Consider the following 25,677-nt stretch of genomic DNA (forward strand, 5'->3'; position numbering starts at 1 on the left):
TAGCCCCTCAGTTGTCAGTTTGGGGTCCGTGTGTTCCCCCTTGTTTAGGTCAGCTGCCTCTGTGGGTTTGCCAGCCTCATCTTGATTCCTTTGGTCATCACTCTTCTTTGCAACTGGGTTCCAGGAGTTCAATTCCGTTCCCAGCTGTGGGTGTCTGCGTCTGCCTCTATCTCTACTGGATGAGAGTTCTAGGATGGCATATAAGGTAGTCATCATTCTCATTATCATGGAAGGACATTTAAGGTAGGCTTAGTGCCAGTTGGTGTCATTCTTGTAGATCTGTGAAGATCTCACTAGTGCCAGATTTTTAGATTAGTGCAACAATACAGCATAGGCTTTGTGCGGACTTCCTTCAATGGTGTTAAGTCCCTGCAGTTTTCCTGTGTTCAGGGGGCACTGTGAGGATGAGCTTCATGTAAAGCTAGACCCTGGAAATGTTTTCCTTTCAGGCTGAAAAGGAAGAGGACCTTAGGAAATCTTGTCCCTGTACTTTTAGCTGCAGAAGAGTTCCTCTTGCCTGGCTCAAGCACTGTGCACAGGGATAACAGGCCTTCAAACTGAGAAGTCAAACAATAATAAAATGGATACTCCAAAGAAATCCAGTCTTTAGATTTCTTGCCCAAATTCTCATCTTTTATTACGTTTTATTGTTGGGACTAACTGATGTTCATTCCTTTCAAAGCACCAGAAACTAGTGAAGGCAACCCATAGCCAGAAATTTCTTACTCTGAAGGAAAAACGATGCCTTTAGTTTCATTTCAACATTATAACTAATGAAAGACAAAGTTAAGATTTTTTTATTTGAAAAAGAGAGCATGAGATTGGTGTTAGTGGTAGATCTTGGAGAAGTTAGGAATGCGGGCTGAATATATATACATATAGTATTCATATATCATATCATTTAAAAGTATTTCTTAATATTTGAGTGATATTTTGACAAACATTGATTTAGAATTAGTTTTTTCCCCCTTCCTTTTCTCCTAAGATATGATATGTAACACTGGACTTTTTTAAATTCAAGTCAAAGTGTGGGCATATTCTCAGCACACTTGACATTTTGAAAGTCTCATATGATGAAAACCTTCTTCCTGTAAAAATACACCTTTTTTACCACACCGACAGCAGTAATACAAAGAGGATGCCAGGCACCTTTGTGGATGTGTGTTCTGTTGACAGTGTCATCTGCTGTTTAAAATTGAAGTAAACTTAGTTTTCCTCATGATTTACATAATCTCACAAGGTAATATTGTAAGATGACCTTTACCCTTCAATGTGTTTACACTTGAAGAACCTTCAAAAGGTCCATGGTCCAATTTCCTTCCAGTGAATATACTTTTCATGTCATTAAAATTTTCTCTTTTAAACTTGTATACATATTACATGGAATCCCCTTTTATTACATGACTATTTTCAAATGCTTTTGACCATTTGATAAAAAGTTTAAGATAAATAATTAAATCAGATACAACAGTCTTAAAGACTTTAGAGCACCTGAATTTCTGCTCTTTCTGAAAGTGTTTTTGTTAAATATTTCTTAAATTGTTTAATTTAACCCAAGCAAAAGAGTTCCTTTCAAATGGGTATACTCACTGAAGTAAAGGAAATTCTTTTATCTGAATGAATTTTAGGTTTTTAAAGAACCACTGTAAGATGCCATAAAACAATGGATTATGTGAATATTATGATCAGGTTAGGCTTAAAATAGTAATATATATATCCATATTTTGTGGTTAGTAATGTAATACTTATCCCTCTAAAATGTGTTTGTAATCTCAAAGTCTTTAAATATTTCTTTTAGTTTCATTTTCTGTTGCTGTGAAAAAATGCCCTGAAGAAGTCACTATAGGAGAGAGGGTTTATTTCAGTTCCCAGGTGCAGGTTACAGTATATGTAGTGGAAACCACCATAGAAAGAGTCGCCCGAGAGCTGCCTGAACTCTGTCCACAGGCACTGGTAGAAAGCAGAGTGCACACGTGTGCTGTGCTCTCTTCATCCATCCTTTTCCTCTCCGAGGTTCCCTGCTCAGGCACCACAACAGTGGTGCCTTCTCTCACCTCAGTTAACTTATTCATGGTTATCACTGTAGACTTCTCTCCATGCCAACCCGATCTAGACAGCCATTGAGACACTCTTCCCAAGGGCTCCTGGATTGTGTCACCTTGACAGTTAAAAGCAGCCATCACAGTACTGATGGCCTTTTATTTATTAAATAAATGTGTTTCTTTACATCGAAGATTCATATTTTAAACTTTTTCTCATCATTTTCATGATGCGAAACCGTCTTCTAACCATATGTTCTATATGAACACTTAAATTAGGAAACATCTGTCTAGAAGAGTTCATGTTTTGTTGTTCTCTATCCAAGTGATATCACATTAAAGGAACTTAGTGGAGTTATAGGCTATAGGCTTTGGATTTCTGTATTAATGACTACTAGTTGGATTAGTTTTGTTTGTTTTATAAATTTTATGATATGTCTTTGTCTCAACATGAAAATGATATATTCTGGAAATATTTTTATTAAATACATAAAATACTAAAAAGTAGATACCTAGGAGCAAAAAATTGAAAATAAACCCCAAAGAAGTGACTTTTTTGATATAGATGATATGAAATTATGTTTATATAAATAAATAGATAACTAATCTATGTGTTAATTTGAGTTTCATAACTAACAGATTCATTGTAATACTTCATTCTGAAATTCCCTCCTAAAGTTATTTAATGATTCTCACCTTTTACAAAAGTATTCAAGTAGTCATTTAGAAGTAGTATTGTTAACAAATCATAGTCTTTACATAAAAATGTAATTCCTTTGTAGTTTTCTGAGATTATCAGATTCTCAAAGTTCTAGTTTTCTTTTTACTGTAACCAGTTGGGTATTTAACTATTTAACTTTTAACTATTACCAATGCTAGGTATTTCTTTGGTAGTGCCTTATGTATAAATTATTCCAATAGTTGTAATACAAAAATATCCACTTATTTTGGTAGTACATGAGTTAAAAATCTTAGCATATAACATGTCCCCTTACTCTGAGCAGAGTAACATAAACTTAGGCTTTTGTAAGAGGATGGTGTATCATACCTAAGAGCAGGTAATTGCTTTCTTTTCTGATAGGAATTGGGGAACATTATTTTTTTAGGTTATTTGTTGATTCATATAACAAATTCAATAGGAAACTAGGAGGTGAACCAGTTTTAAGTTCACAGTATTGTATGTGGTAATTGCAGTTTCAACCTCATATGCTTTCCCCCAGAAGAAAGTATGTTGAAAACTGGCCTGTTCAATTGTTCAATCTGAACACTATTCTGACATTGAACATGTTTTCCTTTTCTTTCTTTCTATTTAGTTTAGGCTTGGTTCCTTCAACCTAGACAAAGTTCCAAACTCAACTGAAGTCATTAGAGAACTCATTTGTTACTGCCTGGACACCATTGCAGAAAACCAAGCCAAAAATGAGCACCTGCAGAAAGAAAACGAAAGGCTCCTGAGAGATTGGAACGATGTTCAAGGCCGGTATGTACACAGTGTGCTTACATCAGGCAAACACTGAGGCCTTTCATTCCTGTAGACGTAAGCTAATGATATATAAATTTACAACATATGGAGAGCAGGCCTTTTATAAAATCCCTCCCTAATTATTCTTTTAGCCAATTTTATCCAACCACGTTATTAGTGGCTGTTTTGTACAACAGTGGAGTATTAACCATTTCAGTTTACTAGAAGTGACGTGGATCGAGTATCGCAGCCTATTATTACACTATTAGTAAAAAAATTAGCCTGAGTGTGTTGCCTGCTGACTGAATGTGTGCTGACCATACACATGCCTGACATAGACCTCAGCGCTTGAGAAGACTAAGGATATTTATAAGGAAAGGATTACTGTAGCTTAATTTATAGGATTAATAATTAACAAAAGGAGATGGGAAGTATAAATAAGTCCAGTTGACTTTTTGTTTGGAATTAGTGAATAATAACTACTTCAAATGATGTGTGTTTTGGCTCCACTAGAGACATTTCCCCTGACTGAAAATTCATGCTACAATCATTTTTAAAAGATGAAGTAATGGTGGCTACTGAATAAGGCATTGAAAAGTCATTTATTTTCCTAGATTTGCCTCTTGTTTTTTGTTTTTTAATAGTGAATAAGACTGATATATTTCTTTTCAAGTATTTCTTTTTTCATGTAAATCATAATGTATTCTCAACCAATATATAATTTGTATTTTTCTTTTACGCAAATGGTATTTTTACTGGGTCATGAACACTTACATGTTCACATAGACAAAACTGATATTTCTATGTTTGTGTGTAAAACAGTGCTTAGAATAATTGCATAGTGGATATATAAAATGTTGTTATAAATTGTTCTATATGGTACATTTTTTGAAATTCTCTCAGTAAGGTAAGGTATAATAACATGCATCCCATTTAAGTATTTGAACTTTTAGGGCAACTGTTGTGATGGCTCTATGTAGCTATTAATAAGTCCTTGAGGAAGTACATATTAAAGAGTTTGATGATTATACACACACACACACACACACACACACATATATATATATATGAGGATGAGAATAGTTAAAAGAAGTTCTTAACAATTATATAAAATGAATTATGGCAGTCTATGTAAATGTAAATAACAGATACCTAGTTATCTTTGACTTCCTCACTTTATATTAAGGGAATACTTGTATTGTTGTCTTTTAACTCAAAAAATTTTTATATCTAAATATATAAGCTAAATATATAAATGAGTCAAATCCAAGTTTATATATTAGGAAACTATATAAAAGATCAGATAATTCATCTTAAACGTTTATTTTATTTTTCATTTAATATCAACCTATATCAAATATCTGTGCTGCAAAGCATTATTTGGTATTATATCTATAGTCCTATTGTATTTTTCTATTTTATATATCAAACAAATCAAATTAAAGGAGATGAACTGTGATTGTGATAAGCCACTGTATTTTTATATTAAAACTCAAAATTGGATCCATAAAATGCCCACCGAATTGCAGCCTGGGTACTCTGTACTTGAACCAATTGCTCTACAAGGTCAGTACTAACTGAGAAAGTGCTGTCCTGGCTCATGGGCATTCAGCCCACTTGCTTCAGATGCAGGCAGCAGGGTATGAACATGTGCCTGGAGACAGCAGCCTGGGCAGTGAAAGCACGTGTGAGCTTCTCTGTTCTGCTGAGCTCAGGTGCTTGACTTGCTTTCTGGGCTTTTGCCTGCCAGCAACAAGGCATTTCCTGTAGTTTGTCTTTTATGATTGCTTCAGCCATCTTTCTATTGTCATTACTGGGTCAGATGTCTTTGATGTGGCCTAACTATGTGTTGCCAAAAGAGTGATCCTACAACCTGAGAGAAAGGAATCCTCTTCAGAGAATTCTAGTCTCCTGTTTGTATACCTGAGATTTACTTACTTCCCAAATTTGGTTTTCTTCCTTTTGAGGAGGCAACATGATGACTCTGAGGCTCTTTCAGTACACTGTGGTTTTGTCACAGCAGCAGTTCCTCAGTGTTCTCTTCCTGACAGCTCAGAGTCCTAGAAAGTGAGCAGAGCACTCAGTGAGTGTGCTGGCTTCCCTCTGGCAGGAGTATTGACTAAGACTTGGCTTTCAAGAGCTTAGAAATAGGGCGCAAATGAACTGAGTTCAGAAACTGGGGACATAGAAAGTAGACACTTGTCAATAATTGCATCCTGTTAGGAGTCCCACTCACTTCACTTGTCAACGTAGCCTGTGATTTTGATGGTATCCATTTATGATCCCATCATTTCTTCCTACACCACTCTGTCTGTACTGTAGATAAAGGAAAGAAGGGCTTAAACAGGCACTAGAAATTCCTTCAGAAACTACGGTAGAAGGGTCTTAAATGTAATGGAATGAAACAGTAGGAGTAAACCCAATAATATAATTGTAAATCACTACACTCTTTAGGTTCTATTTCAGAGACTGGTATACTACCAAATATTTTTAAATTTACATTTTAAAGAGAAGTTAAATGGTAACAGAATATATCTTTAATTCTGGATTCATTTTTTAATTGAAATATGGATCATTGTTGTAATAAAAAGCAAATATGTATTTATTTTGATTTGGTATGATTGGAATAAACTAGGCTTGAAAAAGGAGTAAGTAATTATAGGATGGATAGAAAGTGTGAACTTTAATACACAGGCCTTACCCTGTTCTTACTATTACTGTTTATCATTCAGTAATTTTACTCTTTGTGCTCCCCTTTGAGCAAGCTTCATTACATAGTTAGTTTTGTATATTTTAAATAAAAGGAAAATGTTAGAAATTTGTATGTGAACCCTGAGGTTATTAACTGTATTTATTTACTAGATTTCTTACTTTAGTTCAAACAATAAGTCTCATGATCCGCAGGTTTTTTGTTTGCAGTCAGACCTCAGTTTAGAAATGCTCTGGCTTTCTTATGAGTTATAGTTATTAAACCCATAAAAGGAGGCAGTCTTCAGTGAACTGAGATGACTGAATTAGCAAGCCTTGAAAGCTCTTGCCCTTTGTCTTTGTGCCTTCAAGGTAGAATCACATTATCTACAGATGAATTCAGTCTGATTTTTAAAGACCTCGGGGGATATCTGTATGTCTTCATGGCAGCCCATTAGATTGTTTTAAGAACAGTTACAGAAAACCTTTCCTTCAGAGATCAGTGAGGCAGTTGTGGCCATCATCTTCCTGGCTTGGGGGCTTATTCAGTCTCTGGTGTCACTCTTTTCTAGTTCTCAGCCTTCTTCAGCCATTATGTGCTGCTCAGACTCTCTTTTGTTTTAAACCTTGAGCTGCATAATTTGGGCCAGAGCTCACTGTTAACGGAACAGTCACTGTTTCTGCACCACATGCTCACAATCATGTGCCTCTTTGTTATTTTATTTGGGATAGTGTTGTGCAAACTTTCATTTTGTTACTGTTGGGGGGCTTTTTGTATTTATTATTTATTTCTTTGTCACTGTTTTTCTTCTTTTATTTATTTAAATTAGAACAAAGTTGTTTTAAATGTCCATCCTAGTTCCCTCTCCTTCCCTTCCTCCCCTCTCCCCCACCAACATCCTACCTATCCCCTTTCTGCTCCCCAGGTAGGGTGAGTCCTTCCATTGGGGAACTGCATGTGGGTCACATCATTTGGAGCAGGGCCTAGACCCTCCCCTGTGTGTCTAGGCTGATAGAGTAACCCCCTATGTGGGGCTCCCAAAGTCCATTCCCATACTAGGGATAAATACTGATTCACTACCAGAGGGCCCATAGATTGCCCAGGACTGCTAACTGACACCCACGTTCAGCGTGTCTGGGTTGTTCCTATTCTGGTTCCAGCTATCAGTCTGGGGTCCATGAGCTCCCCCTTGTTCAGGTCAGCTGTTTCTGGGGGGTTCTTCACTCCAGTTTTGACTCCTTTGCTCATCACTCTTCCCTCTCTGCAATTGGATTCCAGGAGTTCGGCTTAGTGTTGAGCTGTGAATCTCTGTTTCTGCTTCTATTAGCTACTGGATGAAGGCTCTAGGATGGCATTTAAGGTAGCCATCAATCTCATTATGGGTGAAGGGCATTTAAGATAGCCTCTCGACTATTGTTTAGAATGTTAGTTGGAGGGTGATCCTTGTAGATCTCTGGACATTTCCCTAGTGCCAGATTTCTCTTTAAAGCTATAATGGCTCTCTCTATTATGGTATCTCTTATCTTGCTCTCCTCTATTCTTCTCCTGACTCAGTCTTCCAGCCCCCTCATGTCCTCCTGTCCCTTCCTCTTCTCCCCTTCTCTTTCTTCTAAATCCTCCCCCCTCCATGCTTCCAATTATCTCAGGATATCTTGTCCCTTTCCCCTTCTACGTGGTACCATGTGTGTCTCTCTTAGGGTCCTCTTTGTTTCCTAGCTTCTCTGGTGGTGTGGACTCTAGGCTGCTAATCCTTTACTCTGTGTCTAATATCCATATATGAGTGAGTACATGCCATGTTTATCTTTTTGTGACTGGGTTCCCTCATTCAGGGTGGTTTCTTCTAGTTCAACCCAATTGCCAGCCAATTTAAAGATTCTATTGTTTTTTTTTCTGCTGAGTAGTACTCCATTGTGTAAATGAAGCACACTTTCTGTATCCATTCTTCAGTTGAGGGACATCTAGGTTACTTCCTGATTCTGTCTATTACAAATGTCCTTGTATGAATGTGCATCTTTTGGGTATATGCCTAAGAGTGGAATTGCTTGATCTTGTGGTAGACTGATTCCCATTTTCACAAGGAACTGCTATACTGATTTCCAAAATTGCTGTATGAGTTTGCACTCCCACCAGCAATGTTCCCCTTTCTCCACATCCCCATCAGCATAAACTGTCCTTGGTTCTTTTGATTTTAGCCATTCTTACAGGAACAAGATGGTATCTCAGAGTTATTTTGATTTGCATTTCCCTGATGGCTAAGGATGTTGAGCTCTTTCAGCCATATTAGATTCCTCTATTGAGAATTCTCTATTTAGTTCTGTATCCCACTTTTTAAATCGATGTTTTGGTGACTGGCTTCTTAAGTTCTTTGTATATTTTGGGAAATATCCCTCTGTGAGACGTGGGGTTGGTGAAGGTCTTTGCCAGCATCCTGTTATGACAGCACCATTTCTTGAAGAAGCTTTCTTTTTTCCATTGTATAATTTTAGCTTCTTTGTCAAAAACCAAGTGTTCATATGTGTGTGGATTAATATCAAGGTTTTCAATTCTATTCCATTGGTCTACCTGTCTATTTTTGTAACAATACTAAGCTGTTTTTAGGACTATAGCTTTATAAAAGAGTCAGGAATGGTGATGCCTCCTGATGTTGCCTTGTTGAACAGGATTGTTTTGGCTATCCTGGGTCTTTTTTCTTTCCATATAAAGTTGAAAATTGTTCTTTCAAGGTCTGTGAAGAATTGTGCTGGGATTTCAATGGGGGATTGCATTGAATCTGTAGTTGCTTTTGGCAAGATTGTCATTTTTTCTACGTTGATCCTACCTATCCAAGAGCCTGGGAGATCTCTCCATTTTCTGGTGTCTTCTTTAATTTCTTTCTTTAAAGACTCAAAGTTCTTGTGATACAGCTCTTGCTTATAGAGATTCTAATATAAAACATATCATTCTCCTTGAAGTAGACACGTAGTTCCATATGCATATTCCATCCCATAGGTCATAGTGATTGACCAAGAAGTGGGAAGAAAACTGGAGCTAAGTTAGTGATACCCAACTCAGAAATGATGGTGATATAGGATAAGTTCTCTCTGCTGAGCTGGGGATTGGGATAAGATTTGCAGAGGCAAGAATCAGCCTTGAGCTGGAAGAAACCTAGGAAAGAGCCCACGAGAAAATGAAATCATGCTAGAGAAAAGCAGAAACAAGAGATTAGAGAGATGGCTATTATTACTTGAGCTTGTTTCCAGACATGCTTACATTTTCCAAGGGAGTCAGAAAACAGCCCTTTGAAGTGATTTAAACCTGGTTTGCAATGGGACATTCTCAGTGATGATCTTCTAACATGATGTTCTCTTTGTTTTGACAACATTTGGGAAATTTAAAAGTATCTGGGAGGGGGGGAGTGGGACCTGGGAAGAATAGAGGGGGTAAAGAGGAAGGGAGTTGGTCATGGGGGAACAGGAAGTTGAGGGGGTGGGGGTAGAATAGGGGAAATGGGAATCATAGGATCGAAGACAGATCAGGCACCAGAGTGACCTCGAGTGATCTAAAGGTATAACATCAATTGGCAAGCTAAGCAATAGTGGAGGGACCACCTCGAATGCCCATTCCTGATAATGAACTTGATGTCTATAACCATCCGGGAGCCTTCATCCTGTGACTGATGGAAGCAGAGGCAAACACCCACAGTTAAACACTGAACTGAACCCAAGGAACCCAGTGACAGAGAGGAGTGATGAGCAAATTGGCAAAGAATGGGCTGGCAAAACCAGCAGAGACAGCTGATCTGAACAGGGGGAGTGCCCTTGAACCCCAGACCAACAGTGGGGAGGCCAGCATGGGACTGATCTGGACCCCCCAAATGTGAGTGTCAGCGAGAAGGCCTGGGCAACCTATGGGGCCCTGAGCTGTGGATCAGTGTCTATCCCTGGTATACAAACTGTCTTCATGTGCCTATAGCACAAAGAGAGATGCTCTCTCAGCCTGGACTCTTAGGGGAGTGCCTTGACCCTACCAAGAGTAAAATGACAGACTCTAGATATCCCCTATGTGGAAGGATTTGGCAATAGGGTGGGAGGGAGGGGGGGAAGGGGAGTGCGGGAAGAGGGGAGGGAGAGGGAACTGGGATTGACATGTAAAACAAGCTATTTAAAATTAAAATAAAAAATGAAAAAAAAAAAGTATCTGGAAAACACTAAAACATGTCATTTTCCATGTTCTGTCTCTGCCTTTTGGTTAGTTTGGATGAAGGTTTGTCTATCTTGTTGATTTTCAGGAAGAACCAACTGTTTGTTACATTGGTTCTTTGTATTGTTTTCCTAGTTTCTACTTTATTGATTTCAACTCTAAATTTGATTATTTCCTGGCATCTACTCCTCCTGGGTGAGTTTGCTTCTTTTTGTTATAGAGCTTTCAATTGTGCAGCTAATTCACTAGCACTGCTTTCAAAGTGTCCCCTAAGTTTGGGTATGTTGTGTCTTCATTCTCATTGAATTCTAGGAAGTCTTTAATTTCTTCTTTTATTTCTTCCTTGTCCCAGGAATGGTTCAATTGTACATTGTTCAATTTCCATGAGTTTGTAGGGTTTATTGCAATTTGTGTTGTTGTTGAATTCTAACTTTAAAGTATGGTGGTCTGATAAGATACAGAGGGGGTTTCAATTTTTTTTGTACCTATTAATGTTTGCTAAATTACAAAGTTGCGGTTGATTTTAGAGAAGGTTCCATGAGGTGCTGAGAAGAAGGTATATTCTTTTGTTTTTGGATGTAATGTTCTTCTGCTTCATATATGTTGCGATGTTCAGGTCTTGCTAGTGTGGAGTCCCTAGACTCTGGTGGCATCATATTGATCCTTCATTTGTTTACTGTGTTCTTATACTGTCGTCTTGTCATCCCTTCTTCCAGTGGGTACCAGTGTGATCTCTCCTTCTCCTGGTAGTTAGGAGAATAAGGTTCTCTCCCAGTGCATACAAACAGGACCAATACTCTGATGGCTCTCTTGTTCCCATGGGTGGAGGTGGGAGTAGCACAGCACCACTGGCAGACTTATGATGGGCTGCTCCACTGGGACTATTTCCCCAGGATACAGTCCCCAGGCCTCAGAAGGCTCTTAGCATGGCACTGAATGGTGGACTGGAAACAGGCCCATGCTCACTTTCTCCTTTTGGGTGGATGGGGGACTAGTTCTGCTAATTCAGCAGATTCTGGATGGATTGGTTTGCTGGGATGGATTCCCCATGCTCAGGTTTAAAGCATCAGGACACTCCAAGCAGGGCACCAGAATGCAGGCTGGAAAGAGGCCCACAGTTATTATTCGCCACTTTTTTAAAAGTACTGTATTCTTATAACTTCCCAAGGCTCTAATTACTGAGTATAATGTTTAAGCTAAACATTATTGTTCTATGTCATGGTCATTATTGATAGGACAAATGTCATTAGGCCCTTCTTTCTTGATGCTACTTATAGTGTCATCTTGTTTGAGCCTGGCCTTAGGAAAGATCCTTGGACTAGTTGTCCTCTGCTGCAATGGTCTGAGGGTTTCTTTTATTGTCCTCAGGTTAGCAACAAGTCCCATGTCTCTCTTTGGTCAGTGGCCTCACCTAATAATTTTTGGCCAGTTTTTCAGACGGAAGTTTGCCATGGAGCTTGTAATATGTAAGACATAGCAAAGGATAATGCTGTAGAAGATGGGTTTTTAAAGATAATGTAGGACACAAGCTATGCATGTCTTAATTTCTAAATACTGAGTAAAAGCATAATATTCTTTGAGTCTGTTGAGAAAATAGTAACTGAGAGGATATTTGTGTTTTGTGATTATTTATAACAATATGCTATGCAACTCAACTCCTTCTGGGAGGTATTGTCCTGTTTGATGACCAGTTTATTGTAATAAAGGCGTAAAAGCAGGGAAGGTTAAGTTACATAATGCACAACTTTTTCCCTGTAACAGAAGTAATATGAACTTTCATGATATAGTTGTGGTATAGTTATGCAGGTTAGTACTACTTTCATGAAAATCGTATCATTTTGATACCTTTTCAAGGCAACATATTATACAAGTGATAGTTTTCATAAAGTTCCATAAAGCTAGATAGTTTTCAGAGTTAATATATGTTCATAATCTTTCATTGAAGAACTTCAGGGAGGTTTGTTTGAAAATTGAATGTGGAAGTAAATCTAATAGTTTCTGAAGTCATTGCTATTTCTCAGTTGTTCTAGAAAAATTGTGATGTGCATAAATTTCATTGCATTCTACATATATACTGATATAGTTTATATATAAATATATATGTTCTATTCATATTTAAATATCTTATGGCATTCCATTAGAAAATATTATATGAAAATAAGAGAATGTTCATGTAACAGTTTGCCTCTGAAATTATAGATATAATAATATACCCCTGTGTGAAATGAACTATAAATATTGGCAGTATCTTTTGATATATGAGAAACTGCAAGGAAACAGACATTCCTGAGAGCAGCCGTAGACTATTACTGCCTCCTGCATCCAATGAGGCAAAATAAGTTCTACAAGCTCCATTTTGTCAATGTGAAGTGCCTGAATGGATACATATCCTATCTAATGCTCTTTAGGGAATGTCCTCAGCTCCTAGCAGGGACACAGTGCTGCTGAAGTATTCATACTAATTTCCTGGCTGGTAGACCATTAGTACATAAATGGAAGGGAGTCCTACCAGCAGAAAGGCACATCTCCAAGGAAGAGAACTTCAAAGTGGTTTGGTATGGTGCTTTCTCAAACCCATCTAATGCCTGCCTGCCTGGCATCTTGAAAGACAGACTCAGAGCAGCTATGAAAGGGTGTGTTTAAAGGGACAGGTACTCTTGGAGACATGTAATAAATCAGCAAGTTTGCCAGAAAACAAAAACAAAAACAAACAAACCTGGTCCTATAAACAGTAAAATTAATGTCTGTCTGAAAAAAATCATATATTTGGCCATTTGAAATTTTCATGAAAATATTTTGTAAATAAGCAATGTATGAATACATTATTATGTGGGAACATTTAATTTGAAAAGCATATTTCTACCCATTTATGGGTTGTTCAGTGTTCTCCTTAGAACATTTAAGTTTCTGAATGCATGTACAAAAATGACCTTAGTTATTTTTACCTTCAAGTTTTCTTGAAATCACGAGGATGAGATTGAATAGTTTTAATGCTATAAAACCTATATGACTTATGATTTTTTCACTTGTTGTCTTTTTGTTTTTATTTTTGGTTGTTTTTCTGTTTGTTTGTTTGTTTAGATTTGAGAAATGTGTGACTGCCAAAGAAGCCTTGGAGGCTGATCTGTATCAAAGATTTATCTTGGTGCTGAATGAGAAGAAAACAAAGATCCGAAGCTTGCATAAGTTGTTAGGTGAAATCCAGCAGCTGGAAAATAACTTGAAACCTGAAAGGTACATCCTCTATGCTTTAGCTACCAGATATAAACCCAAGTAGAATGTCTTTACAAACTGATGGAAAGGTAAATGCCAACTGTTAATAATATGCGGGTTTTTGTTTTTTTGGATTTGTTGTTTTGTTTTGTTTTGCTTTGTTTTATAGTCTGGGTTTAGACAGTCTAGCATGGGCGAATACATTCTCCACACAATTTCTCCATGACATCCATGGTCTCATTTGAAGTACAGCATACAGTCATAATCTATAAAAATGGCATGGAGTTTGTGGTGGTTTGAAGAAATTGGCCTCCAAAAGGAGTGGCACTATTGGGAGGTATGGCCTTGTTGGAGTAGATGTGGTCTTCTTGGAGAAAGTGTGTTACTATCTATGGAGGCAGGCCTTGAAGGTTCCTATATTTTCAAGCCACTCCCAGTGTGATAATCCACTTCCTGTTGCTTTCTGGTCAAGATGTACTCATCACTATGTCTGCCTGCGTGTCCCTACCTACGTTCCCCACCAATGGACTGAACCTGTGAAACTCTAAGCAAGCCACCCCAATTAAATGTCTTCTTTTATAAGAGTTCCCTTGGTCATAGTGCCTCTTCAAAGCAGTAAATACCCTAAGAATGACAGGGTTTAATATATTTGTTTAGTTCTTAGGCATTATGAATTGAAAAATATGTCAGTTGACAAAACCTTTCACCTCCTCCAAGGCAGTAAGTTGGTTGCATATCTGTGATTTTTACATCAAAGAGATAATAACTTTAGATCCAGCTAATAAATGCTAAGTTCCATGGGGCATTTCTGTTGTCCAATGAAAGTATGTTATTTATTTCCATCATTGTCACTTTTTCCTTTCTGAAACAATTTATATACTTGATTCCTAAGGAAAAAAATCATAGATTATAAATGGTATAGATTTGGATAATTTTAAGTGTTTTTAGTCATTTCCTCAGATTGATTAGATTGAGTTGCCTTGACTCTGAAATGAAAAAAGGTTTTTGAATCACATAGGTAACATTTAGTTTTAGTCTTTCTTGTGTCAGGTACTGGTCTGGCACTGAGGCCTACTTGCATATGGTACTGAACAATCTTATCAGCTCTTCATTCTTCAGTTTTGGAGTAATTTAAAGAAATGTAGAACTACTTTCAGATTTTTACAATACTAAGCACTGACCTATAGAGATAACTTTGTGCAATAATGTTTTGATAGGAGAATAAAATGTGATAAAGTAATTCAGAATAGTGAACACTAAATAACAGTTTACTAAATAAAATAAAACCTCTTTCTTTTATGGGTCTTGGTCTTTATTTCTGTCTGATCAGAACTTTTTTTCCAGGAATATTTTCTGTATTTGCTTACTGGTAAGGAAGATAGTTACCCAGGCATGAACTGATGATTTTTGCTTCTACTTTCCTCTGTTTCCAGTGAAGCTACATGTTCTGAGAGCGCAACTGAGCAAGATGCAATTCATGAAGGAAGTGCTGATGAAGATGGTGGAGCTTCTGTGCCGGCTCCAGGTGAGAGGCCACCCTTACCTTACTTAAGGTGTCACTTGGGCTTACTACTAATAGAAGAAACCAAAGTAAGTTATTTTGTTTGTCTGTAGAATTGATCAAATATTTTGAGCCTAAAATTTAAAGAACATAACATGAAAATTAATATTTGCCATAGACTGCAGCAGCTAGCAACAGCAAGGCAAAGCTAGCAAGCATACATACTTACCCTGGGGCTATACTTTGATTGTTAAATGAAGATGCATGAATGAGAAGACAATACATCCATATACTAAGAATCACCATCTCTGAAGATCTTATGAAGCTAGGCTCTCTGTAGAGTTTGGTAAAGTTGACACCTTCTCTTCTTCCTCACATAAAAGCTTGCAATTTCATAGAAAGGAAAAAAGGGACAGATAGAACATGTCTAGTTGGCATTTTTCATGTATGTTTTTCATTTTCCTGGTCTTTTGCTTCTATGTTATGGTTTCAGATTTTGTGATTTTTGTGGGTTTCATGTCTGCTTGTGTGTGTGTCTCTGTGCATGGGTTTCTTCTTTTTGTTGTGTTTTGGTTTGTTTATTTGCATGTTTGTTTACGAAGAGAGAATAAAGACTGCAGTACAATGTGTGGGCCGGTAGGGAGGATCCGGGCAGAGACAGGGAAGGGAAAACCTGATCAGAATATATTGCATAAAATTTATTTTCCAATTAGTTTTGCATCTGTCCATCTATTATGTGTATTTATATGTATGCACAAATATATAAATATAACCTTCTGAGTTTGTTTTGGTTATGTTTTATGGTTTCAACTATTTCTAGAGTAATGAAAATACAAAAAAGAGAATATGTTCTTTCCATTTTAAAGTTTTCATAATTTTTAATAATTGCAATGGACTTTTGTTTTGTTTTTAAATTTACATATCACATTTTACCAACACATATAGAGGATGAAAAAAATAGCACTAAACTTGTATACAAGCGATTAGAGCCTTATATGTGTTATACCTTTTCTTAGCAAAGCTGGAATTGAATTGCAGTCTTTCAAATTCAACAGAATTTCTCTGTTAGTTTATTTCCTATTTTCCTTTGTTTTATGTGTCATTTATATAACTCCCACTTAACTATATATTTAACATGTCAGCCTCTGGGTCTTTTTAAAATTTTAATTATTTGGTCTTAATAAAACTGAATCTCAGGAGCCAGGCATTGGTGGCGCACACCTTTAATCCCAGCACTTGGGAGGCAGAGGCAGGTGGATCTCTGTGAGTTCGAGGCCAGCCTGGTCTACAGAGCGAGTTCCAGGACAGGCTCCAAAACAATACAGAGAAACCCTGCCTTGAAAAACAAACCAAACAAACAAACAAAAAAAAAGAATCTCAGATCTGAAACTGTTGATGTTGAACCCCAAACTTGATTTCACAGATCTAGAGAAAACATTGTATGTTAGATTACAGAATGAACCTCTAAGATTACTGGGTTCTATGGGGTGTTTTGCAGCCTGGAATATATTCTTATTCCATGGTGCATGCCACAGTCATTTTCATGCAGGTCTTGTGCTCTCTGTATTGTGGCCATGAACTCAAGTCTGAATTGACTCTTCTTCTTGATCAGAGTTGTAGCATTTTAGTAGAGACCATGTTCTCTGCATGTAACTAAACATGTGGCTTTGTTGTAGATATTACTGTTTCCCCACTTTCCTTCCCTCCAGTAAAAAAAGTGGGAGAAGAGTCACCACGGATTACTAGATTTATTGTCTTTCAGAAAGCCATTTCTAAAAGTGTTTGATTGTGGAATTCGGTAGTAATTTTCTTATGTGACTTTTTTATTAGTTATTAAAATTCCCACAGTCCTAGTGAATTGTCATTTAAACTTTTTTTGAGTCAGGGTATCTCTATATATTCCTGACTGTCCTGGAACTCACTATGTAGACCAGGCTGACCTCAAATTCACAGAACTTCTCCTACCTCTGCCTCCTTATTACTGGGATTAAAGGTATGATACTAACACACTCTGCAAGTTCTCTTTACTTTTATGAATTTATCCATAAGTAGGATCTAGATATTGTAGTTTGATAGAAATGTGTATGCAATAGTTTTATGAATAAAAAATGTTCATGCTTTTAATACCCAAAGTTTAAATTTTACTTTCTCATTTGGGTTATTAAAGACTAACTCCTGATAAACAGTCCAGTCTCATAAACTGTATCATGCTTATATAGCATGAAATTATATAGTATAAAAACTTCTTGAAAAGTTAGGGATAAAACTTAGTGGTAGAGTGCATCCAAGCATGTATAAGGCCTGGATTTCAATTCCCAGCACTGCATAAAATAAACAGATCCTAATGGTCTTCAGAACAGCATATTGGCTAAAGAGATTTCCAGGTGTCTTAGTTGGTATTTCTAATGCTGTGAAGAGACACCATGACCATGGCAACTCTTATAAAAGAAAACCATTTAATTGATGTGGCTTACATTTTCAAAGTTTTGGTCCATTATCGTCCTGACAGGGCATGGCTGCATGCAGGTAGTTGTGATACTGGCTACATCCTGAACAAAAAGGTATGGCTTGGGAACATGTGAGACCTCAAAGCCCACTGCTATAGTGACACACTTCTGCCAAAAAGACCACATCTACTCTAACAAAACCACACCCTAATAGTGCCACTCCCATGAATTTACCCCAAGTACTTTCAAACTGCCACATCAAGTTTTCCCAAATGTAATAGGCATTGCAGTTCATATTTTTCTATATCAAGATTTGCTTTTTGAATATCTTACTGTCCACAATTTTTAGGTAGCTTAAAATAACATTAATGACTTCATTCTAAAATTATGACTATGTTCTAAATTTGTTAGAGTTTTGTTTCAGATTAAATTATAACATCAAAAATAGCTGAAGTCACTATATTGAAACCTTGGATTACAGAGAGAACTGGGCCACCTTCAATCCCATCTAACTGATTTTTTGTTTTTAATTTTAGAAGCTCTCTTATTTACATATCATTTCCCCATTCCCTTGCCCTCTCATCCTCCCATGCTCCCCACCAATGCCCCCAACCCACCCCCCCCACACTCCCCTGGGGATAATGTGGCCCTCCACAGGGAACCATCAAAGTCCTTCACATCATTTGGGGGAGAAACCAGGTGTCTATGAGAATTTTAATGTCTTTAAGAATTTCTTAGGTAGTCTTCATTCCTCTGCCTTAAAATGTTTTTTGTTTGTTTGTTTTTCAATTAGAACCTGAAGGGTTATTATAAATACTGTAAACCACCCTTCTCTACGGGAAACTGTGTTTTTGTATCCAAATTTAGAAAACTTCTTAGTTTAGTTTGATGAATAATATCACCTCACAAAGCAATAGTATGTTGTAAGTGTGCAAGTATCTGATTTAATGTAATGAATATTTTTTCATTCTGAACTCTTAATATGATACCATGTCTGTGTTGACACTGTAAGGGTAGAGCTCTATATGAAAATAAATTTAGTTACATATGACCACTCTAAGAATTTTAATAAATTCAAAGCATTTCAGGTCTTAGTATGGTTTAAAAACTAAACGTTTGCTAGAAAACTACATTTATTTCATGAAGATTGGCTTTTTCTTTTGAAACATTTTAATCACATATTTAATCACTCCTAATTAGCCATGTTGTAAAGAATTGTATGCTTGATTATTTAGTTTTAATAAACAATGTATTTAAATAATTGTCATTTTACTCATGGAATTTGGCAGAATATTTGAACTAGCCTAATTGAAAGCTCAAATACAAAAATAGTTTTCTACTATACTTTGCTGTTCTTTCAGTGAAAACTAAAACAGCACAGATATCAAAAACAAATAAAGAAGCTTTCTGTCCATTTCTCTGCATAATTATTTGCCCAACATTTAGCACATTAGTTTAATTAATCCTGCTTCTTAACCAACAGGAAAGTCCCTGTATAATTTCTGTCAGTCATTTGGGTTTCTACTTAGTTGCTAGGCTTCCTGGAAGGAAGTGTGGTAAAAAAATAGCCTTTTTGAAAATAAATGAATGGCCATGCCAAACAGTAGATGAATACTGATACAGTTGCTTTTTAAAATAGAACAGAATCTAAAATTTCTAAGTATCAAAGGGCTTGTTGCTTTGAACAGTGAATCTCCACTCAAACAGGGGAGAGCAACATGTCCTGCCAAAGAGATTACTCAGAACCTCAACCTTGGAACCATAAATATACTCTTAATCTTATCCAGCAACCTTATCATAGATGTATTTATTTAAGAATTCTAAACGGGGAGCTTGATTTTTCAAAACCTCTCTCTGCTGAGAAGACAGTGCGGGTTGTTTCATAGCAATAGTGGGGTTTCACATTAAGCATTATTGCCAGGAACTACATTATATATGTTTTTCCAGAGGGAATGTAATTCTGGGAAGGTCAGTTCATTACCCATGGCCACATAGAAGAATTTTTTAACTGCCTTCTAAAACAATAAGTTAGCTACATTTGTAACATATGGTTGAAATATAAAACACTTGGAATTCCCTAACAATGAAAACAGAGCCATAGATGAGAGGATAATGAGGACAATTCGTTCCTAGAGAGATCCTGTGTGTAGATATTTGCTCTGGAGACTGTCTTCATAAGTTGAGCAAGTGAGACTTCATGTAGTTTGCAGAGAAAATTTAGATGTACATGTTTCTAATGATCTCTTTGTTCTGCTTGGCATTTCTTTAGGCTGTTTTTAAATTGTCTTTTAATTCAATATATGTGCACTGTATTTTCATCATTTCTGCATTTCCTCAATCCAAATTCATAAACGTTTTCTTAAAATTACTGCTGTTATACATGTAGGTATGTTAGTTTATTTTATGATATATAAAATATATATAAATTAGTGACAATATATATAATCTGGTGAGCTTTTTACTGTTGCTTATTTATGTTTTTAGAAATGACCACTTGGTATTATCAATTAATGCTTCATCTCCCTTTAGGGGAGAAGACTGATTGTCTGTCTCTTAGCGTTCATTAATTGTGTGGAGCTCTTTATCGAGAAGCTAAGAGAGAAACAACCATGACTTCTCACCCTGTTGTGACATTTTGCTATCAACATTGGCTTGGCAATTGGTATTATTATTCATGGCTTGTTAAACAGACATATTGTTTTGGGCAGCTTTCCCGTCATACACACCACACAATCTCCTAACCAGTGCACTTGGTGTTTCTGCCCCTGTTTCCATGATGTTCAGTGAGCCATAGATATAAGATTGTTTTATAAGGGGAGAGATTTATAAGTGCTGAAGAGAAACTAGAGTGTAACTGAATTGGGTGGGGTGTTAGGGGGCTGTTGGGGAGTGGGGGAGGAGGGGAGGGAGAGGGAGCTGGTATTGGCATGTGAAGCAAGCTTGTTTCTAATTTAAATAAAAAAGATTGTTTTATAAGTGTATGACATCAAGACAACTGTTGTTACTTTTTTATGTGCTCTTGAAGAAACAAAGAAATTGTGTTTTAAATGTCTCTTTGTATAGATAATAAAAAATGCTGGCATCTCCTTGCTTTTCAAAACAGGTATGAATCTAAAATTGAAGAAACACACAAACAAGCAAACAAACACAGACACTTCAGAATATCCAGGAAGGGCAGGCAGGAACATGAGAATTGCTTACACTTGAAAGACTAATAAAGTGTGTTTAGGAACTGGCCATCTGTTGCATTTTTATCCAGGACTGCCATTCTTGCTCTGTGCCCCTTTTGTGAACTTAGTGTGGGGATTCTCATGGGACCTGGCAGACCAGAACGACTGGCAACTAATTTGCATGGGACCAAAAAGGCTCAATTGATCTTCCCAGAGGTTGAGATCCACATCTGGTGGCATTTCTTGCTGGAATTAATGATCTTGGCAGTGGTGAATAAATGAGTTTTCAACAAAACCAGACACGCAAAGAGACAGGAAACCATGATCCATACCCAGTCGGGGAGAGTGAGGAAAGAGTCAATAGAATCTTTCAGATTTTCCCCAGATGTTGATTATAGTAGAAAAAGACTTCAAAGCACAATTAAAATATTTTAAGAAAACATGCTTAAAGAATTAAAAACGAGCATGATAATATGTTAACATGAAAAGATTCTTAATAAGGATAGAAGTTATTGTTTCACAAGTACAGAATGGGATTTCTGAAGTTGCAGAATACAATAGCTAAAATGACAGGTCCATGAGATTAGCTCAACAGGTGATTCAAGGCATCAGAAGGAGAAGCAGTAGACTTGCAGGTTGATTACTAGAGTGTGTAATCTATGTGAGCCAAGAACAAAAATTACCAAAGAAAAGATTCTCAGAGGCCTTTTGGGTAACCTCAACTGTGCTGAGAAAAGTCTATATAAATTCATGAGGAGAAAAAAATGGAAGCAAGGAAAATGCCTGAAAAAATGATAGCCAAGATGTTTAGTCTCATCAAAAATAAAATATTTTAAATATTTAAACCCTAAGTAGAGTAAGACCAGAGATACATACTGATACACAAAGTCATAGCCTGAAAGCTGGGACAGAGAGAAGGAGATTATCTGATAGCCACTGCCAACCCCAACACCTGCTACTTCTCAGGACCTCCAGGGTTGTTAGCACCAAGAGGCCAGAAGAAAAAGAAATGGCATTGAAAGAGTTCGGAAACTAAAGAGAAAATGTGAATTTGTAATTTTATATCCAGTAGAGAGTCCCTCTAAATGAAGAAAAAGTAAAACCATACTTATTTTCAGTTTCTTAGGCTTAGCCTACACTTACACCCACTTACACACATGCATATGTACAGCATATACTAGGGCCCACATGAGAGGAAGCACATGGTTCTTATCATTCTGAGTGTGCTTATTGTAACACTTTCCAGCTCCGCCCATTTTTGTATACATTACAAACTTTCATTTTTATAGTGGAGTAAAATCTGGTGTGTGCATGTAACATTATACAAAAGAGGAGAACACGAGGGAGAATAGGGTTGTTGTGCAGAAGTACAAAAGAAACAAGACAGGAAAGCAGAAAAGAGGCCAAGAAACATGCAAGAGGGCAAAGGAGAAGAGTGAGGGAAGAAATGTCAAGGTGGAGGAAAATCCACTAGAAAATGTTATTTGAAAATGCTATCGTTATACCTGACATGGTATATGCCAATTTTAAAATAAAATAATATTTATAGAATAAGACCATCATTGGCAACCTACTTACCAGGAACACTAAAAGAAATCCTTCAGGCTGAGATGAAATAATGACAAATTGTAGTAGGCATTAAAGCAAGAAATGAAATCCACATAGCATGAAATATATGGAACAATATAAATACTATATCAAGGGAATGTAATACTTAATCTCTTGATGCCCTTGCCTGAAAATTGTATAATAAAGTAAAGGTAACACCATGAGGGGGCATAAAACAGAGATAAAACAAACAGCAATAACAGTGTAAAATTGTCCTAGAACAACGATTCCATATGTTGCCAGCAGTCTAGAGTACATCAATAGATAAAAGTATGCAATTAGTAATTGAAAATATTTCCACAAAGATGTCTCTGGGCTCTGATGGCATCCTAGCAGTTTTAGAATTCAGCTATTTAATGATGTTGTAACAATCTCTGAAAATGTATTTCAGAAAACAGAAGTTAATACTTCCAAATCATTTTGTGAGGTCGATATTAGCTAGCATTATGTAAAAGTCACAAATGATAGAAAAATATGGAGCTAAATATTTCATAACCAAAGATACAAGAACTCAATCAAAATATTAGCAAACTGAAAACAGAGACAGGAAATATACATCATGCAAAAATAGTTTGTATCTTAAAATTTATCAATGTACCTTACATTGGTAATACACTAATGCACACACAAAAATGAGATTTCAATATACATTCCTCCTCCAAAAAACAAGCACCTGGACATTCCCACAAACATTACTGGAACACTCAATAAAATGGGTGTATAAAGGGGTTCCCTTAGCCTGATCACAGTATTTGTTAGATGCTCATAAATTTATCATACGTGATGGTGAGCTACCAAATACCACTACACCCCCCCATATCCGCAAAAAGAGGATGTCTGCTTTTATCATGTCATCACTTCAGTCAACTTTGTATTGCAAGTTCCAGTTAGAATAATGACTTGAGAGAAAAAACAAAAGGCCCCAGATAGGCTAATAATGAGAACTACCACTTTATTGATATGATATTATCAGCTAAGAAACTGAATTAAAACAGAGCCAGTCAATGAGTAACCATGGTATCCATGTGTGATAACAGTGCATAAACTCAATCGAATTTCTAATAATTTGCAATGAGGAAACCAAAAGAAATCAAGAAATGGAGAGGAGATTGAAAACAATGAGGGTTGGGAACACATCCCTACTGATAAACATTTTCTTAGCATGTGTGAGATCCTAGATCCAATCCCCGTTCTATGAAAACAGTGATACTAATAAGTCCTGAGTGCTAAGTTGAATAACAAACAAACAAAAAATCCAGAATGTGTATATTAAAAACTACAAAACATGAAAAAAGAAAAATTTAATTGGAAAGCTTATGAATTTATTGATTGGAAATTTTTATTTTCCTTAGTCAACGTCAGCCAACTTTATCAGATTTTAGTTTCCACACATTCATAACAAAATTACAGCTGATATTTTGGCAGAAACTGACATGCCCATCTTAAAATTCAAACTGAAACAGAATAGTCAAAATATTCCTAAAAACAAAACCCAGAACTTTAAGAGTTACTACTAAGATGTAGAAATTAAGACAGTATACTATTAGCATAAGGATGACCATTACGTAAATTGAACAGAATTGTCTGTGAACAAATTTTATAGTTTTGCTTAACTGGTCCCTAGCAAAGTTACCAACACAACTTAACAAAGAAAGGGTAGTTTGATTGTTCTTATCTATTTCACTTGGACATTTGTTATCAATTTGACAAGTAAATTAACAAATATTTGCTCAACATTTTTCTAAAACTAATGCAAGTAGATCATATTCCTACAGGAAGAATAATCTTAGTTCTTATACTATCAAAAGCAAAATACACAGCAGACAAAAATGGATTGTGCTTTATCATAAAAACTTTTGTAGCTCAAAGGACACTTAAGAAAATGCCATAATTTAGGAGGAAGTATTTGCAAGTCATGTATTCGACAAGGGACTTGTTTCTTAAATAAAGAACCCTGTGCCTAAATAAGAAGAAAATAAGCAACCTAATATGATGTTAGCAAAAGACTTAAATTGGCATCTCATTGAAGATGATACAGTACTCACTAATAGCTAATAAGCAAATGAAAATCAATTGAAAATATTAGTCATGAGGGAAATGTAAATTTCCCAAAATAAAATCCAATGTTATTTAGAAAAGATGTAGATTAAGTCAAGTACTGGAAAAAATGTGGAGGAGATTGACCTGTTGCACATTGCTGATGAGAAGGAAACTTCCAAACACTTCAGAGAAGCATGTTGCATTGTCTTTTTCTTTAACAAATTTATTTCATGTGTGTATGCATGTATATGAACTGCACACATGAAGAGTTCATTGAGCCCAAAGAGAGCACAAATACAACCTGTAGAACTGCAGCTAAGGGTGGTTGTGGGCTTCAGAGTCTGTGCTGGGAACCAAACTGGTTCTCTGCCTGAGCAGTAAGTGCTCTTAACCACTGAGCCATATCTCTGGCCCCGGGTTAGTAGGTTTTGTTCTGGCTTACCTTGTTTTGTTTTTAATAGAGAAAAATTTATACTTCGGTATTGTCATGAATCGAGAACACAGACATGGGTTGACAGCATCTTGGTCATGAGGCACAAAGCAAAGCTCAAGGGGCTAACTCTGGAAGATGGAAGCCTATGGTTAGCAGATCCTAATCTATGATTGTCTGGACTACCACACTGTTTTTTAACCACACTATGTATAGCCAAGGCCAGTTCTCATATGGTAGAGACCTTGTCTTTAGGGGATCTGTAGATTGACTCTGTTGTTTCAAAGTTTCATTCATATAAGCAATATGTTCCTATTACTCTTTTCTCACATCCTCTGATCCCCTGCCCATCCCTACAAGTCCATAGCTTTTACTTTGTGACTCATTTAAGGTAATCCTGGCTGTCTGTGTAACTACTGAACTGAAACTGTCCATCTGATTTTTGTATGGCCATCAGTGTGTGTGTATAATTGAAGCAGCGATTCTCCACACACCAGGAATTTGTCTGGAGCTAGTAGTTCAGCAGTGAGTAGCAAGGCCTCAGGAGCACTGCTTTCATCCGATTGTTGAGAAGGCTCATTTTCACACAGATCCAATGCCAGTAGCTGGAAGTGCTGAGCATTTCTGACTCAATGGCTATGTCTTCATCAGAAGAAACCCTTTTCAGCCCTTCTCCCTGCTTTCTAGTTCTTATGTGCTTTCTCACCCCCTTCCCCCCATCCTCTCCTCAGAGGGTAAAAGGCCTTCCTTGAGGACTCAGCAAAGTCTGACATATGAAGCTGAGACAGGACCAAGCCTATTTCTTGTATCAGCAGAGCAAGGTATCCCACCATAGGAATCGTCTCTAAAGAGCAAGTTCATGCACCTCGGATAGGTCCTGGTGACACTGCCACTCCAGC

The 25,677-nt window shown here is 36.8% G+C and overlaps 1 protein-coding gene across 10 annotated transcripts in view; it reads left to right on the forward strand.

The window, feature by feature from the left end:
- Positions 1-25,677, forward strand: part of Xrcc4 (X-ray repair cross complementing 4) — a 186,769-nt gene that overhangs the window by 70,973 nt on the left and 90,119 nt on the right. For 5 of the 10 annotated variants that reach the window (XM_040729048.1, XM_040729050.1, XM_040729045.1 and 2 more), the window contains exons 4-6: positions 3,353-3,519; positions 13,451-13,603; positions 15,016-15,172. In XM_040729048.1, the coding sequence (XP_040584982.1) occupies positions 3,353-3,519; positions 13,451-13,603; positions 15,016-15,172 (477 nt within the window). The remainder of the gene's footprint in view (positions 1-3,352; positions 3,520-13,450; positions 13,604-15,015; positions 15,173-25,677) is intronic. The other 5 variants (XM_021223431.2, XM_013126689.3, XM_021223430.2 and 2 more) reach the window with 1 other exon arrangement.

The sequence above is a fragment of the Mesocricetus auratus genome, unplaced genomic scaffold (assembly GCF_017639785.1).
Source record: "Mesocricetus auratus isolate SY011 unplaced genomic scaffold, BCM_Maur_2.0 Super-Scaffold_100020, whole genome shotgun sequence".
NCBI lineage: Eukaryota > Metazoa > Chordata > Mammalia > Rodentia > Cricetidae > Mesocricetus > Mesocricetus auratus.